This window comes from Lutra lutra, chromosome 1, assembly GCF_902655055.1.
Source record: "Lutra lutra chromosome 1, mLutLut1.2, whole genome shotgun sequence".
In the NCBI taxonomy this organism is placed as follows: Eukaryota; Metazoa; Chordata; class Mammalia; order Carnivora; family Mustelidae; genus Lutra; species Lutra lutra.
This window is the reverse complement of record NC_062278.1, coordinates 87,222,028-87,240,184: the sequence shown is the minus strand read 5'-3', so window position 1 is coordinate 87,240,184 and position 18,157 is coordinate 87,222,028. Positions and strand designations below refer to the sequence as shown.

The 18,157-nt window shown below is 43.2% G+C and overlaps 1 protein-coding gene and 1 long non-coding RNA gene across 12 annotated transcripts in view; one reads left to right on the top strand and one right to left on the bottom strand.

Moving 5' to 3' along the window:
• Nucleotides 1–1,003: 1,003 nt before the first annotated feature.
• LOC125099876 (uncharacterized) lies at nt 1,004–6,356 on the bottom strand. The gene is made up of 3 exons (XR_007127387.1): nt 6,205–6,356; nt 4,600–4,672; nt 1,004–2,229 (listed from the first exon to the last, which is right to left on the bottom strand). It is a non-coding gene; the product is annotated as an uncharacterized LOC125099876 (long non-coding RNA).
• Nucleotides 6,078–18,157, top strand: part of B3GALNT1 (beta-1,3-N-acetylgalactosaminyltransferase 1 (globoside blood group)) — a 25,357-nt gene continuing 13,277 nt past the window's right edge. The window contains exons 1-3 of one of the 11 annotated variants that reach the window (XM_047729349.1): nt 6,633–6,849; nt 8,288–8,379; nt 11,208–11,360. Coding sequence is in view for 1 of the 11 variants with exons in the window: in XM_047729448.1 (XP_047585404.1) it covers nt 6,606–6,849 (244 nt within the window). In the remaining 10 variants the exon portion in view is untranslated. Of the gene's footprint in view, nt 6,850–6,985; nt 7,085–8,088; nt 8,169–8,287; nt 8,380–11,207; nt 11,361–18,157 lie in introns of those variants that run through there. The other 10 variants (XM_047729367.1, XM_047729426.1, XM_047729356.1 and 7 more) reach the window with 10 other exon arrangements.

The following is an 18,157-nucleotide window of genomic DNA, read 5'->3' as shown; positions in this document are numbered from 1 at the left end:
GAAAGAGGATGGTAAGTATAATGGCATCATAAAGTGTGAGGGATTCTTTCCATCTAATCAAATCTCTCAATCTTCCTGCTAGCTTACAGGAAACGCAGGAGTAAAGGATAGAGGAAGACAATAAGCTCCCATCAGAGATCATAAATTTGAAGTTTTATGACTCAATCTGAAATGATCCGAATAAGGGTCTCAGAGCCAGGCTAATGTCAAGGTCCTCATCCACCCTTGATCTTCCTTGGTGGGGCACACAGTGGAAATCTGCCATTTAGTTCAGCTAGCTGCGGCCACAGTATCTGCAGCAACTCCCATAGAGAGTGAGACACTATTTGCCTAGCCCTTGAATGCATGGTGGCCTCTGGATTTCCTCTGATCCACAGAATGTGACATACGTGACCTTTTTGATTCCCCAGGCTATGCTTTAACAAGTCTGACTCCCTCCACCTGCATAGATGCTGCCCACACACGGACAATGTAGCCTGTGAAGGATGATGGGCCACATCCTCCTACAAGAGAATCCTCCTGGAAGAAGGAGGACTCCTTCTTCCTTCAGGAGAAGACTTGTGGCCCTCCATGGATAGCATCACCGACAGCCAGACATGTGAGACTACTTTGGACCTTCAGCTCAGCTGACTCTCCAGTTCAGCATTTGGAAAACAACGGGGCAAATCTGACCCTCAGCCTGTTTTATGTTAGGCCCTTGAGCTAAGAACACCTTTTTCTTTTCAAAGGTTTATAAAAAAAAAATGAAATAAATAGGTCATAGAATAATAGGTAACACAGACAAAGCCTAAAATATGCATTATCCGGCCCTTTATAGAAAATTTTGCTGATCCCTACTACAGCTGAACATAACTATGTAAGCCCAAACAAAACCAACCAACTCTCAGAATCATGAGAAATATCAAACGTGTATTTTTTTTAAAGATTTTATTATTTATTTGACAGACATAGATCACAAGTAGCAGACAGGCAGGCAGAGAGAGAGAGAAGAGGAAGCAGGCTCCCTGCTGAGCAGAGAGCCCAATGCAGGACTCAATCCCAGGACACTGGGATCATGACCTGAGCCGAAGGCAGAGGCTTTAACCCACTGAGCCACCCAGGCACCCCTCAAACATGTATTTTTAATGCGTGGGAAAGTTCATTCTACTGCAGTGGATAACTGAATCACAAACTGCTAAATGCTACACAATGAACAAAGAAACTGCCTCAAAGGAAATAATCTCTTAAAGGTTTTAGACCTTTTCTTCTCACTTGTTTAATTTAGGTGGATTTCTTATCCCAATCTGGCTGCCCACGGCTCTGTTTCGCATTCTAGGAGGATTCTGGCAGCTACAAGCACACATACATACTAGTTACTCATGGGACTTCAAAACATTTTTAAAACAAGTATTGTAGGGCTCCGGGCTGGCTCAGTGAGCAGAGCCTGTGACTCTTGATCTAGGGGTTATGAGTTCGAGCCCCTCATTGGGTGTAGAGATTACTTAAAAAAAAATAAAAACACGTATTAAACTGTAACTTTTCTAAAATAAAAACACAAAATTTGTAAGATATATTATCAATGTCCTACAGCATCCTTCCAGATACAGAGGTCTTTTCCTCCCCTAGATTAACCTATCTGCAATGGAGCCTTCCTAGTTCTGTTATCAACGGACTTCCTTTACTTAGTGAGGTAAACTGTTAGCCAAGGTGGGGTGAAGAATGGCTGTGACAAAGGATTAGCTTTACCCTTTGCAAAGGGCACAGCCACCCACCAGGGCTGTAACCAGGAAAAGAATCACAACAATGATTTAGATCTGAATATTCATTTAACCTGAATTTCCACTACTACTATCTAAATGTAGTTTCCTTGTACACTCATTTTATTTATTTTTTTGGGTTTTTTTTTTTAAGATTTTATTTATTTATTTGACAGACAGCGATTACAAGTAGAGAGGCAGGCAGGGTGGGGGAAGCAGGCTCACTGCTGAGCAGAGAGCCCGATGCAGGGCTCCATCCTGGGACCCTGAAATCATGACCTGAGCTGAAGGCAGAGGCTTTAACCCACTAAGCCACCCAGGCGCCCCTGTACACCAATTTTAACTCCTATATTCACCTATATTATTTTCAAAGAACCTTCAAATTATTACAAATGATTTTTAAATGCACGTTTCACTCCTCTATCCTTTCCCTTTTGCAGACAAAGGGAAGCAGCAGTATGATAAGGAAGCAGTAGCAGGTGAACCAAGGAATCTGTAAACAAAAAGAAATGGTGGGCCTTATTTACAGCCGATGCAAATGTGTGGGTCACAATTGGGGATGGGCAGTTATGACTAGGCTTGAAGTCAATAGATGACCCAGACCCACTAGATTTTTTTTTTTTATTTTTTATAAACATATATTTTTATCCCCAGGGGTACAGGTCTGTGAATCGCCAGGTTTACACACTTCACAGCACTCACCATAGCACATACCCTCCCCAATATCCATAACCCCACCCCCCCTCTCCCAACCCCCCTCCCCCCATCAACCCTCAGTTTGTTTTGTGAGATTAAGAGTCACTTATGGTTTGTCTCCCTCCCAATCCCATCCTGTTTCATTTACTCTTCTCCTACCCCCTCAACCCCCCATGTTGCATCTCCTCTCCCTCATATGAGGGAGATCATATGATAGTTGTCTTTCTCCGATTGACTTATTTCACTAAGCATGATACCCTCTAGTTCCATCCACATCGTCGCAAATGGCAAGATTTCATTTCTTTTGATGGCTGCATAGTATTCCATTGTGTATATATACCACATCTTCTTTATCCATTCGTCTGTAGTTGGACATCTAGGTTCTTTCCATAGTTTGGCTATTGTAGACATTGCTGCTATAAACATTCGGGTGCACGTGCCCCTTCGGATCACTACGTTTGTATCTTTAGGGTAAATACCCAGCAGTGCAATTGCAGGGTCATAGGGTAGTTCTATTTTCAACATTTGGAGGAACCTCCATGCTGTTTTCCAGAGTGGTTGCACCAGCTTGCATTCCCACCAACAGTGTAGGAGGGTTCCCCTTTCTCCGCATCCTCGCCAGCATCTGTCATTTCCTGACTTGTTCATTTTAGCCATTCTGACTGGTGTGAGGTGATATCTCATTGTGGTTTTGATTTGTATTTCCCTGATGCCGAGTGATGTGGAGCACTTTTTCATGTGTCTGTTGGCCATCTGGATGTCTTCTTTGCAGAAATGTCTGTTCATGTCCTCTGCCCATTTCTTGATTGGATTCTTTGTTCTTTGGGTGTTGAGTTTGCTAAGTTCTTTATAGATTTTGGACACTAGCCCTTTATCTGATATGTCATTTGCAAATATCTTCTCCCATTCTGTCAGTTGTCTTTTGGTTTTGTTCACTGTTTCCTTTGCTGTGCAAAAGCTTTTGATCTTGATAAAATCCCAATAGTTCATCTTTGCTCTTGCTTCCTTAGCCTTTGGCGATGTTCCTAGGAAGATGTTGTTGCGGCTGAGGTCGAAGAGGTTGCTGCCTGTGTTCTCCTCAAGGATTTTGATGGATTCCTTTCTCACATTGAGATCCTTCATCCATTTTGAGTCTATTTTCGTGTGTGGTGTAAGGAAATGATCCAATTTCATTTTTCTGCATGTGGCTGTCCAATTTTCCCAACACCATTTATTGAAGAGGCTGTCTTTGTTCCATTGGACATTCTTTCCTGCTTTGTCGAAGATGAGTTGACCATAGAGTCGAGGGTCTATTTCTGGGCTCTCTATTCTGTTCCATTGATCTATGTGTCTGTTTTTGTGCCAGTACCATGCTGTCTTGATGATGACAGCTTTGTAATAGAGCTTGAAGTCCGGAATTGTGATGCCACCAACTTTGGCTTTCTTTTTCAATATTCCTTTGGCTATTCGAGGTCTTTTCTGGTTCCATATAAATTTTAGGATTATTTGTTCCATTTCTTTGAAAAAAATGGATGGTACTTTGATAGGAATTGCATTAAATGTGTAGATTGCTTTAGGTAGCATAGACATTTTCACAATATTTATTCTTCCAATCCAGGAGCATGGAACATTTTTCCATTTCTTTGTGTCTTCCTCAATTTCTTTTATGAGTACTTTATAGTTTTCTGTGTATAGATTCTTAGTCTCTTTGGTTAGGTTTATTCCTAGGTATCTTATAGTTTTAGGTGCAATTGTAAATGGGATGGACTCCTTAATTTCTCTCTCTTCTGTCTTGTTGTTGGTGTAGAGAAATGCAACTGATTTCTGTGCATTGATTTTATATCCTGACACTTTACTGAATTCCTGTACAAGTTCTAGCAGTTTTGGAGTGGAGTCTTTTGGGTTTTCCACATATAGTATCATATCACCTGCGAAGAGTGATAGTTTGACTTCTTAGACCCACTAGATTTTGAACAAAGGACTAATATGATCAGTAGTACACATCTAAATTTGCATTTGGCATAGAGCAGTGTGGTAGTTCCCTTCCAAATATTTCCCTCCTCTCCCACAGTGGGCCTCATCTCCTGGTGATCATGCCCTTGTCTGATCTCCTCCATTTGAATCCTGAATAGTCCGACACTTGCTTTTGACCAATAGAGTGTGACAAAAATGATGCTACATCAGTTACAAGGCTCACTTCTGCTTAGCAGCTTCTGGTCTTAGGGCTTTCAGTATGCGGACTCTGATGAAATTCAGATCAACTGTTAGGGGCAAGAGCAGACGATAATTAGCCGATGCAAATGAAAATTCACTGATACAACCCAGTGACTCAGACTAGCTTACTAAAAATTGTCCTCTTTTGAGAAGTGGGGATATGGGCTGTTTAGAACTCTCCATTTGTGCACTAGATGATGCCCTTTGAGAGTTCTCTTGTGGAAGTTGAGGCGGCCATTGTTATATAGAGTAAACTTGGCATAACTCTTGCCCAGCACAGCTTATAAGCTTAAAATGGATGAGCTCACATCCATAGATATTTATATGAGCCAGAGACCAGAAGACCACAGGCAGAGGTAACACACAGCATTACATACTCCTGATTAGCTTCTGCTATTAGAACAGAGCTGGTAGTATACATCAGGTATGCCCAGGTAAACATAGGACACTCCTGGATCTTACAAAATCATCTTAAAACATGTATCACAAGACTTGTAGAAAACCCCACTGCTTTTACAGAATTAACCACAAGAACTCTAAAGTGGCCCAAACTCTGAAGAGACCAGAGTTTTTCTGTTCTTTGAATAAAGCTAGAATTTAATTCACTGAAGCATCTATTACAAGGTGACCTGCAGTAGGAGGTACCAGAATGAGCCAGATGATTACCCTACCCACCCAGGTAAATGGATTTTTAACCTGTGTTCTCCTCATAGGAATCTAAGATATTCTCTTACAAGGAATTCCAAAATCTCCATTGATTATCTATTATCTATTATCTATTATCTAGATTATCTATTAACCACAAAAGGGAAAGTAGACTTTATAATGGACTATATGGAGAAATCCGGAGGACAATTCAGATTTCAGTTATTAATAATGGGGCAACCTAATATTATATATTTAAAGGTTAATATTATGTGTTTAATATTTAATACTATGTTCTTCTGGATGGGAAACAATATGAAGAGCACCTCTTAAAGTCCGAAAGATTCTTGACATCTAACCAAACCTCTTGATCTTTCTTCTACTTTACAGTAAATGGGGAAGCTAAGATCACAAGTAGGGGGGGGAGGGGAGGAGAGGAGGGGGCAGCAGGCTCCCCGCTGAGCAGAAAGCACGATGTGGGGCTCGATCCCAGGACCCAGAGATTGTGACCTGAGCCGAAGGCAGAGGCTTAACCCACTGAGCCACCCAGGGTGCCCTTTAGATGGGATTTTCTTAAGTGGTTGCACAGAAGGATGTCTGTCTTTATTCTTAGGAAACACAGGCTGAAATATTTAGGAGACATGAAAAGCAATTATGGCAAATGTTAACACTTATTCAACCCTGGAGTTAAGTACTTGGGTGCTCCCTGAACTATTCTTTCAACTTTCCACGTGGTGATGCTGGAACCAAGCTGTTGACAGTCCCAAAGCCAAGCGGCCTCAATGGGGAACTGTTTTCATATGGCACTATGCCTGCGCTGCAGAGAGAAGAGGAAACATTATTTCTGGATTAATTCAACCACCTCCACCCAAAGACCTGCACGACCAGAAGAACCCATACAGCAACACCCAGCTCGCACGCCTAAAAGCCTCACCGCTTCTTCCAGTTAGTGACGACTGTGAGTAAGACAGACTCTCTTGAATTCTCCAGACCAAAGAAGAGGTTCGAGATGAATTCCCGAAAGCAAGCAACTTCCTGGGACCCCTGTTCTTACACCAAACCATTGTAACCTGACTTTTCCACCCCCGCCTTCACTCTCCATCGATTCTAAGAAGAACGCACATTTCTTCTGAGATAAGGAACTTCCCGAAGTTTCTTCTGTTCTTAGGAGCTCTTGCACACTCTAACAAGTAAATCCCTCCAGGACTGCCTCGAGGCCAAGCACTTACGCCGCTAGTAAACAAGGCAAAATCCTTGCCGGAGGTCCGTCACTAAGTTGCCCAACCTCGGCCCGCTGCAAATGGAAAACGCCTACCGTCCTCGGAACGCAAGGTGATGGCGAGGAGCAACAGGGCGCGCCCAGGAGAGTGCGCACGGCTGCGGGCGGAGCAGAGCAGCGCTCGCCGGGGTTCGGGGCCCGCGCCTGCGTGCGAGCGAGCAAGGGGCTCCGGGCTTCCGCGCGTGGTCTGCGCGCGCCCGGCCGTGCGTGCGGCTGCGGGAGGCTGCGTGTGCGCGCGGGGCGGCAGAGTCGGCCGCCCGCCAGCGGGTGTCGGTGCAGGCTTCGTGCGGTGCGCGGGAGGTGAGTGTGAGGCGGGGTCGCTGGGGGCGATCCGAAAGCCTTGGAGACTCCAGGCTGGGTGGCGGGCTTGCCTGGGACTCGCTTCTCCCGGACGGCACTGCGCGGGCGGCGAAGCCAGGGAGCGGTCAGGACGGTGCCGCCCACTCTGGCCCTTTCCCAGAGCGCCGCCGGGGTGGCTCCGGAGCAACCGCGCCCAGGGGCTCCGGCCTCTGCGACGAACAGCTGCCGGATCCCGGTGAGCCGGGAAGAAGGAGCCCGGCGGGGCCCTGGCGACATTGAGGGCGCAGGGACGCGTGGCGGGCCCTGGCCGCGGCTGCAAGGAACACACTGTCCTGCCGGCTCTGCCTTAGGGCGCAGCCCCCGGATCTCCGTCGCCCTAGGCCGCTCCGGCGACAAACTCAGGGAGCAGCCCGGGGCGCGTTGGCCGGGGCTGCGGGGGAGAGGAAGGGGACGGTGTCTCAATTTTGGTGGATTTCCCAGCAGGCCCGAGGCGAACGCATTCCCAAGGCGTTGAGGAAGGGCCTGGGAGTAGGATTGTGGGAGGGTTCGTCTTCATCGGGAGGGGTTGTAAGAAATATGGACCCAAGGAGGAGAATGGGCGGATTGGGCAGAGAAAAAAGGAAACCCCAAGGAGCTAGGGCTATCCAGAGGCGATCTTAACGCATACAGGCATTTTAAAAGAAATCTGAAAGGTGCAATGGAGCCTCACTTTTCCAAGCAATGAGGAATGATGCCAGTAGTAAGCAACGCCTTGCATTCCGTATTTCCTTCTCTTCCACTCCTCCCTGTTGGACTAGGAGGGAGAGTTGCAAGGCAGAGATGGGTTTTTTATCCTCTGTAATTTGCACATAGTACCAGTGTTTAGGACGGGCTGCCTTGTCAGGAAAAGCTGGTACCAAGGAACAGATTACCAAACTGTATCTTTTTTTCTGTTGTCAGAAGAAAGGAAGATTTGAGTTTGCAGTCTTCAGCTGAGAATAAGTTTGTGTTTTAGCTTTCCCCAGGTGTCTTAGAGGGATGGAGGGAGCTGATTTTGTGCTCTCAGAATGTGTTGATGCCTGATGAAAGCGCATCTGAACTTGTATCAGTCTAAAGAAGGGAGCTATTTATTAAGAGATAAGAGTCTAAAACATTTTTTTCTTCTAGACTAGAAGGTTCATTCGAATGAATGGTCATTGGGTAATTCTAGCCATGAAAATAAAGCCTGTTACCAAAACAGTGGCCAAATTATAATTCCAGAGTGGATGCATGAGGTGATTTGAGAGCAAGAAGGAAGAAGAGAGGACCAAAGCTTTTCCAAAAATGAAGAGAATGCTGATGTATGATACTTTGCTCCTGTAGCAGCTTGCTAGATATAGAACATTGATTTTAGATGTCATATTGCTCGATGGTATTGAGTTATGACTTAGATGTATTCTTTTTCTGTTCTTTTGCTCAGTAGTTCACAGCAAATCTTTTAATTAAGCATGGAATATAGAAAACAGCAGAAAAACATCTTCTAGTGCTTCAGTCTCATCTGAAATTCTGTAGGTAAGTTCATCTTATTTTAATTTAGAAATTATCCTACTGGTTAAAACTGACTGTGAGTCTCCTTTACAAGATTATAAGGATCATTTACACAGCTACAAGTTCTGTTGTATATTCTAGTATATCTTTTTTCCTTGGAGGATTTGAGGAGTTGTAAGAGTTAATCTTTACTAAACCCTCCTGGATGATACAGGTATTTCTAAAAATTGGGTTGTTATTAAATTATGTGGTAACTCAGGAAAAGTTAACTATGTGAACTTAATTTGGTGGCCATATTCAACTTAAACTCCACTCTCTTTATTCCTAAGAAAATACTCCAGTGGATACTGTTTCCTCTGTTCTTATCCCTTGAAATGATTTGCCTTCTCTCTCGGCCCAGTCTGGAGCTCTGTTCTTTACACCATTGGGTGATCCAGGTAGAATCCCATTAAGCGCCTTTATCCCATTCACAACAATATAACGTCGAGGCCAAATACACTTTCTTCTTGCAGCTCTAACAGTTACCATTGCTCCCCCGTGCTCACTATGTGGTAACCACACTGTACAACTTCCTGAACGAGGTCAAATGTGGTGGGTCAAATAGCATGCTCTTAAATGGCCTTGCACATCAGATGCATTCAAAAGTTGCAGTTCATTTGATAGAATGTCTTTTGCAAATATCTCTTTTGGGACTGTGAACAATGGTTTTATTTCAGTAAAAAATTGCCTATTATTAATATTGATTTGCTTTTGGCACCAGAGCTCTTGGTGCATTGTGAATTATATGTGAGGAGAAGGTGAAGGTATGTGCAGGAAGAATGGTAGTTTGTAGGAGGCTTGTCTAGATGAGGGAAGTTGAAGCCACAGAACATCCCCAGGGTGAGGCCCTGAGACACTGCAGGATGGAAGATTTGGCCAGGAAGACGACTTGTAACCCCTGCAACTCTGAGAAATCAGGGAGTAAAGCCAGAAAGCTAGGATAGAGTATGAATTTTTCATTCTATGTGTTTCTGACCCTGAATTAGGAAGCCAGGCCTTTTGTTGTTCCTTTAGAGCATCCATAGTCTAGGGTAATACTCATCAGCCCTGTCTGCCCTTCGGGAACCATTTTATGTGGGAACATGTTACCACTACTAGGATCTGCTCTTCAGTGATAAGGAAACACAGAGAAGAAAGATCTTAGGAAATTGAGATTTTCTTTTCTTTTCCAAATTTTTTTTTTTTTTTTTTTTTTTTAAGTAAGCTCCATGCCCAGTATAGGGCTTGAACTCACAACTCTGAGATCAAGAGTCACATGCTCTACTGACCGAACCAGCCAGGCACCCCAGGAAATTGAGCTTTTCTTGATGTTCTAAGGTATGCCATTTCATGGGGCTAGAACAACACTTGCAGACCAGCAACCTGTTTAGTGAATAAAGTTTTTTGGAGCACAGCCACACCTATTTGTTTAATATTGTCTACGGCTCCATTTTTGCTACAAAGGCAGAATCAAGTGGCTGGGATAGAGACTGTATGGCCCGTAAAGGAAATGTTTGTTATCTGCCCTTTTATTTAAAAAAAAAATTTTTTTGCCACTCCTGGGATAGAGCACAGAATTCTGCTGAATCCCAAGCTGTGTGTTTCAAACAGGCTTTTTAAAGTTAGCATAAAGAAGTAGTGTATTTGGTTCCTATTTTGGTAACAGACTTTGTTTTCAAGGATGGGGATACCCCCTAAGAGAAAAAACTCTTACCAACTCTTCTCTCTTAATTAAATAGTTCTTTTCTCTAAACTGATAATAGGTTCTGTAATTTTTGTTTTTATCAAGCATCTGCACATTCTGAAAGTGCAAAGATGGCTCCCGGCCACAGACCCTGAGCACGCATTTAGAGACAGTTGAGCTGGGAGGTCTCCCTCCCATCTTCTCCAGGTGGGCTTTACCCATAATGTTCAGTCTGAACCTTGAAGAGTCCTTAGCCTTCCTCCATGCTCTGCATGGTATCAACAACTCAAGGGCAAGGCAGGGATCTTTTTCCCCATTGCAGTCCCAGCCGCTAACACAGGCCTAGCCTGTGTTAGAAATGAAGAAATGAATGAAATACACTTAGATAACTGAGGGAAAGGTAGTTGGTGACTTAGCCTGACAGACAAGGTTTCGATGACAAAGATACATAATATTCCTAGCCTAGGGCAACAGTGAGAAGAAATATTAACTAGAGCAGCTTCTGCTGTCCTTTTCCTCCAATGAGTAAAGCTGTTTATAACAAAACAGAGACAGGAAGCCCAGCTTTCAAGTCAGCTCTCCTGCTGTTCTGCCTGACTTGTATGATCTTTGCTCTGCTCCAGTTTTCCTAGCTTCTCTCCAGACCCGGTCATCTTGTTGCCTCTTCCCTTGAACACATGGCTGTTCTGTCATGTGGCTCTTTCAGATTGCTCACGTCTGAGTGCAGAGGTACATCCACTTTTGCTCTATTTGGGTGCTTTGGTCAGTACCATATTCTCACAGTCCAGCATGAGCCCAAGAAGTGTATGTTCAACATGACCAACACACTGGCCATGAGGGATCAACCAGTTTTGAAACCAGCGATGTGCCATCGTTGGGCTCACTTGTCCACTTCCTTCAGAAAGACCATTCAGTGCCCTGTCCTCTTCAGAGAAACTTGATTCTTGTGAATGATCTAAGGCTCCCTTGATCTTCAGGTGGAGGAACCTTTTGAATATGGAGATGAGTCAGTCAGACAAGTACTCTGAATCTCTGCAGGCTCCTGACAGGTCACTGCTTTTGTGTCTGAGTGTTTGCTAATGTTTACTGAAGGTCAGTAATTTATTCAGGGTTATTTGGAATATAAACTCATTAACATTATTCTTCTCAGCAGTTCCTCCTTTTTTGAAACGTGTACTTGAAAGGAACACTCGTTGGATATTGTCTGGATGAGAATTCGAAAGAGCATGATCTGCTTGGAAATTGAAGAGTGTTTGCGCAAAGGGTTCCCCTCCTCCCCCCACCCCCCCTTTTAAGTTTCTGGGTTAGCTTTGAAGCTCTTCATCCCTGAGGAAGATCAGAAGTGCTACACTATGTGGAAGAAAGCATGAAGATGCCAGGCCAGTGAGATTAACACAAATTAGGAAAGATGCCTAGTGGTGCCATGGTTGGGGACCCCACTCAGGATGAGGACTGTGGGATTCTCAGCCTCGCTTGCTGCTTGTGAGAGCCTGACTCTTGATCAGATCTCCACGTCTCAGTCTCCTCAACTGGAACAAAGATGCTGTGGTCATAGTGCCTACCTCCTAGATTGTTTTAATCAACAAATAGTGGAAGTATGGGAAAGTATGGGAAGTACTTACTACAGTGCCAGGACCAAGCGGGGGCTTTTGCTAAACTTATGGAGAGAGGGGAATGTGAAGAAATTGGATAAAGTAGAAAGCAAGTTGTTTGTTTTTTTTTTTAAGATTTTATTAATTTATTTGACAGAGAGAGACACAGCAAGAGAGGGAATACAAACAGGAAGAGTGGGAGAGGGAGAAGCAGGCCCCCCCCGCTGAACAGAGAACCTGATGTGGGGCTCAATCCCAGGACCCTGAGATCATGACCTGAGCCAAAGGTAGAGGCTCAACCCACTGAGCCACCCAGGCACCCCGGTTTTTTTTTTTTTTTTTTTAAACATTAACTTTGTTTGTCCTGACAGAGTAAAGCATATTTCGTTTTTAAGTGTTATTAAATTCGGCAAGTATAGCGGTTGCAGTTCATCCATTCAGTCAATAAAATTTGATTCTCTATTGTATGTCCAGCTGTGCTTCAAAGTCAGAGGGAGGAATGAGGGGTGTGATAGAAAGTATGGGTGGGGATTAACTTGGGATAAGTGGTCAGGGAAGGAGTCTCCTAAGTGACATTTTGCTGGGATCTGAAGCAGGAGAAGGAGCCAGCCTTTTCAGAAGCTTTATCAAATATGCCCAGTCCTTAAAGTAGATTGATGCCACTTGAATATTTCACGCCTCAGCTTGAAAAGGTTAATGTATTTTGTAGTTCTCCGCCAGTTGCCAGAAATACCTATTATAGGGCTTTTGAGAGTTCAAATCATTCCCAGTTATGGGAGGATCACGGGGCAGGAGGAAGATCATGGGAGAGGGGAGCTTGTGTGGAAGAGGAACCGAAAAAGTCCGCAGTTGGCACGTGAACCTCTGTTAGTAGTTCCTATGAGCTTATATGTTCAGGGTAGCAAAACGTTAGGAACTTTAAGATGCTAGAAGAAACATCATCTTTGGATTCTAAAAGGAAGCTTTTTTTTAAAGATTTTATTTATTTATTTGACAGAGAGAGACACAGCAAGAGAGGGAACAGAAGCAGAGGGAGTGGGAGAGGGAGAAGCAGGCTTCCTGCCGAGCAGGGAGCCCTATGTGGGGCTCGATCCCTGGACCCTGGGATCAGGACCTGAGCCGAAGGCAGACGCTTAATGACTAAGCCACCCAGGCGCCCCTAAAAAGAAGCTTATTGGGGTGCCTGGCTGGCTCAGTTGGTAGGTAAAGCACATGACTCTTGATCTCAGGGTCATAAGTTCAAACCCTACATTGGGTGGGGAACCTACAGTGGGGAAAAAAAAAAGAAAGCTTACTGATTTGGAGAGAGAATGTGGATAAACTAGTATTTATTCGCATGTCTACATGTGCTGTAGACCATATGGTGACCTATAAGAGACATGTCTACATGTGCTGTAGACCATATGGTAACCTATAAGAGACATTGGGAGCTAGCTGTAGGGTTTATAAATGGAACAAATGTAAGCAAATAAGAGTAGGTTAGAGGAGCATGTAGTGGACTTTAGTAATAATAGTGGTACCATCTATGTAGTTCTTACTGTGTGCCAGCCCCATCCTAAGTGTTTCTGATTCACTGAGTTTCGCTGCATTCAGATGTGGTTGGGCCTTAGGCTCTGCATTTCTAGCAAGCTCCTAGGTGGTGCACAGGCACTGTACTTGGAATAGTTCAGTCTAGAACAGCACATTGGAATGATCTGGAAAACTTTAGAGGTACTGCCATCTGAGTCTCACTGTCCTCTGCAACTCTCATTTAGTTAGTCCCGGGTACAGCCCGACTTCCAGAGGTTTTCAAGTTCTCCAGGAGATTAAAATACACAGCCAAGTTTAAGAACCACTGGGTTCAGAGAGAAGAGGAAAGAGAGAGGTAGTGGTCAGGCATCACTGATTCTGTTTGTTTCTAATATAATCAGAGGAGGTCAGAATGGTGGAGTTTTATTTTGCTTTGTTTATGAGTTAATATGTTCAGTTGGAGAGGGAGCTAGTAGGGGAATTTTCTTCACGATGTGTATTGATATGTGGTTCTCCCTCTATAAGAAATAGGACATGACTGTGTACTAAACTCACTTCCACTGGGCCTTGTTGGGGCTATTAGGATTTCTGCCCTTTGCACTGCTGTTCTTTATGTGGAATCAGAGTCATAATTTACAACTGGCAGTAATTTTATAGTTATCCTTAATGATAGCACATGTTTTCTCCTTGGATGACCCCTAAAGCTCATATGCCCAGGCTTAGAATTTTATTGAAATGTAGTTTTTGTGGGGTTTTTTGTTTGTTTTTGGTTTTTCATGTCTGGACCTTTTAAAATGAACGTAATCAGAATTAGAAGAAGGCTTTGTATCATGAGAGAGCTGAAGAAAAGTAAGCATAATCTAACAGATTCAGGAGTTTGCTTTTGGATTCAGTTTATTCTTGGGGATCTTTTCTTAATATACTGAATGGGTAAAAGCACATTATCAGACCATTTGCACAGCATTCAGATAACCATCTAGCACCTACTGTGTGCTAGGCTCCAGGGATGTGGGGAGAACAAGACAGGCAAGGCCTTTTCCCTCACAAACCTCAGATTCTTGGGAAGGGAACAGATAATAGAAAAACAGACAGAACATCTGTCTGGGTTAATTGCCTAGAGGGGAATAATGAGGGGTGTGATAGAAAGTATGGGTGGGGATTAACTTGGGATAAGGGGTCAGGGAAGGAGTCTCCTAAGTGACATTTTGCTGGGATCTGAAGCAGAAGGAGCCAGCCTTTTGAGAAACAGCTTTTGAGTTAGAGGGATAAGCAAGTGCAGACTCCCCAAGGTGGGAAAGTTTGACATAGTCAGGGTTCAGAAACGAAGCTGTTATAGCCGAAATAGGGATCGGAAGAGGCATGGCAGCAGATGAAATGGGGGGGGGGGGGGTGTGTACTCCTAAGAGACATACAGGATAGAGAGACAGCTGGGGTAGATCTTCTTCAGAAAATGTTAACATTGTTACCCTTAAGCTTTCATTGCCTGTGCTTTGTTTTTGCATTCACAGTTCTCTAATGAACATATATCACACTTGCAGTTATAAGAGTTTAAATGTTTTTTAAAATAATTGAATTTGCTTTCCCTTTGCAGAAAATAAGCAACATTTTTGTATCCAGGAAAGAATTTGAGGTTATTTTGGCTTAAATAATTGTACCATTGAATGATTCTTCTGTTTCTCTGGAGTCCTTGCGTTTGGACTGATCCCTCCAACCACCCTCTTAGTCCCCCAATTTTCTAGTGTCCGGCATATATATATTTTATTTTATTTTTTTTAAAGATTGTATTTATTTATTTGACAGAGATCACAAGTAGGCAGACAGGCAGGCAGAGAGAGAGAGGAGGAAGCAGGCTCTCTGCTGAGCAAAGAGCCCGATGTGGGGCTCGATCCCAGGACCCTGAGATCATGACCTGAGCCGAAGGCAGAGGCTTTAACCCACTGAGCCACCCAGGCGCCCCCATATATATATATTTTAAAGATGTACTTATTTGGGGGCAAAAGGGGGCAGAGGGAGAGGAAGAATCTCAAGCAGACTGTCTGCTGAGCACAGAGTCCAACGCTGGGCTCCATCTCACCGCTCTGAGATCATGACCTCAGGTGAAATCAAGAGTCAGATGCTTAGCTGAGCGCCCAGGTGCCCTATAGTTCCCGGCATATTTCTGATGTAAAATAAGAAAGTCTATATCTGCATAAATTATAAGTTATCATTTTTTAAAGATTTTATTTATTTGAGGTAGAGCCAGAGAGAGACGATGAGTAGGGAGGGAGGATAGAGGGAGAGAGAAGCAGTCTCCCCGATGAGCAGGGACATGATGTGGGGCTCGATCCCAGGATCCTGGGATCTACCTGAGCCGAAGGCAGACATTTAACTGACTGAGCCATGCAGGCACTCCATTATTAGTTATTATGTTTGTGTTGTTAACAACCCATATTTCAATTTTGAGAGGGAGAATTTTGAGTCTTTCTATATAAAGACGATAAGGTTGCGATGCTCCTTTACTGATTCAAGGTTCAATGGTCATGAGAAATTAAAACCACTCAGAGCAACTCTGGTCAGTAGGCATGCGGCAGATTCCCTGGGATAGGAAGGGTAGCACCAAGAACATGAAGTTTGGAGTCTTGTTTGATTTTTGTCTCTACCACTTAAAAGCCTTTAACTTTGGGCAAGTTACTGACTCTCCCTGAGCCTTAGTTTCCTCACATATTCAGTGCAAATAGTAAAGATTTCAAAAGTGCCTGCCTTTATTCGTGGGCGGTCTGGAAGGTTGCATGAGTTATGGCCTGGTAGCAGTTCCCAGTGCTCTCAGCCAGAAGGTCATGTAGACACCTGCCAACATTGATGGTGCACAGTAACCAAATAAACAGAATGATCGGATTGCCAGGCTGTTTTAACTTTTTTTTTTTTTTTCCATATAACATCCCCCCCCCAAAAAAAATGTACAGATGAAGAAATGAAATACCACAGTGAACACACCTGTAGGCACCATCTAGATCAAGAAATAGAATGTGCCCAGCACCTCGGAAAGTCCCCCTCAGGCCCTACCAATTGTATTTCCTAATTATGTCCAGGGTTTACCAGTGTCCTTGATAATTTCTTAACACCATAGATTACTTTTGCCTGCTTTTCCACTTTGTGTAAATAGAATCATAGTGTCTACTCTTTATGTGTCTGGCTTCTTTAGCTCAACATTGGGTTTGAGAGACTCTCTAGAATGTCATGTGAGGTTGCAGTTTGTTCATTTCCATTTTGTATAAGGCGCTGTTATATAAATTTGTTTCTCCCTTGTACCATGATTGGTTATCAGGTTGGGGTTATCATGGATAGTGTGCTGTTACAAACTTTTGGGGTTATCATGGATAGTGTGCTGTTACAAACTTTTCTGAACATGTTTTGGTATTCCTATTTACATATTGTTGAGTGTTCCCCCAGGACTGGGAGCTGCTACATCACAGGGTGAGCCAATCCCAAGTCTCAGGCCAGGCCACTTTGACTCCTGTGTCATCATAGTGGGTCCACATTTATCCACACACCTGAGTGTCACTTTAACTTCAAGAACTACTGAGTGTACTGACTGAATAGCCCGTGTTCTCCCACGGAAACCTCACAGTAACTGAATAGGTATTGTGGCACTTGGTTTGTAGCTGAAAAAAGACACTTTTGAGAAATTAAGTCACGTCCCCAAAGTCACACAGCCATTAAGTATTACAGCTGAGATTTAGGTGAGCCATTTAACTCTGATGTCCAAGCATTTTTATCAGGCTTTTTTCCTGTTCTGATAAATTTTAAATACAAGGAAAACTAAAAATAGAAGAGAATGCCTATATTTCCATCACCTTGAATTAACAAATACTAATACTTGATAGTGTTTGTGGCTAACCTTCTCTTTCCCCTTTTTACCACATGCCCCTTTCATTCTTCCCCAGCGACACTCACACTGCTGAGTGTGGGAGGTATTCCTGCAGTTTCTTTAAAAAATAATTTTGTGTGGGGGCTCCTGGGTGGCTCAGTTGGTTGAGTGACTGACTGGCTCAGGTCATGATCTCAGGAGCCCTGCATCAGGCTCCCCACTCAGCAGGTAGTCTGCTTCTCCCTCCTCCTGTCTCTCCCTCCGGCTGTCCCTCTCTGTCTCTCTCAAATAAAAATAAAATCTTTGGAGAGAAGAAAAATTTCTTGTGCATAGTTCTTCTGAAAACTCGCTGTTTCTTGGTGCGGTTTAGAACTACTTATATAAATGGAATTACATACGTATTTAATTTTTCAACTTGTATATTTTACTCAACATTTTATTTTTTAATACTATCCAAATTGATACTCTGTGTATAAATCCAGTTCATTTCTTTTAACTGTCTTATAAGATTCCACTGGAAGACAGTACCAAGTTTTATTGATTTATTATCTAATGGATAGACATTTAAGTTGCCTCAGATTATCTGTTTTCATAGCCCCATTGTGAGCATGCTTGCACGTGTCTCCATGTGTCTACACATGTAAAAGTTTTTCTAGGATGTAGTCCCAGAAAAGGAAAGTCTGATTTTCAGTTTACTAGATGTAGCCATATTGCTTACCATCAAAGGGGCGGTGACGGTGTACTTTGACCCACTGTGTGTGACAAATAGCATTTATTCCAATACCTGATAATAAATTTTTTGATATTTCCTGATGGGTTAAAAATTTGGTATCTGACTTCAATTTGCATATCCCTGATCACTAGTGAGACTGACCCTCTTTTCATGTTTATTAGCTTTTCTGATTTCCTCTTCTGTGAACTTCTTATTCACAGGTCACCTGTTTGCCTTTTTATTTGTAAGCTTTACGTAAACTTTATACAAAGAATAATAATAGATTATTACAAATATATACTATATAACAAATACAGTGAAAAGATTCTGGATACCAGTCCTTTGTTTCCATTGTTATAAATATCTTCTCTGAGTCTGTGGCTGACCTTTTAACTTGCCTTGTCCTGTAAGCTTCATATTTTAAAAATGTTACCCAAGGT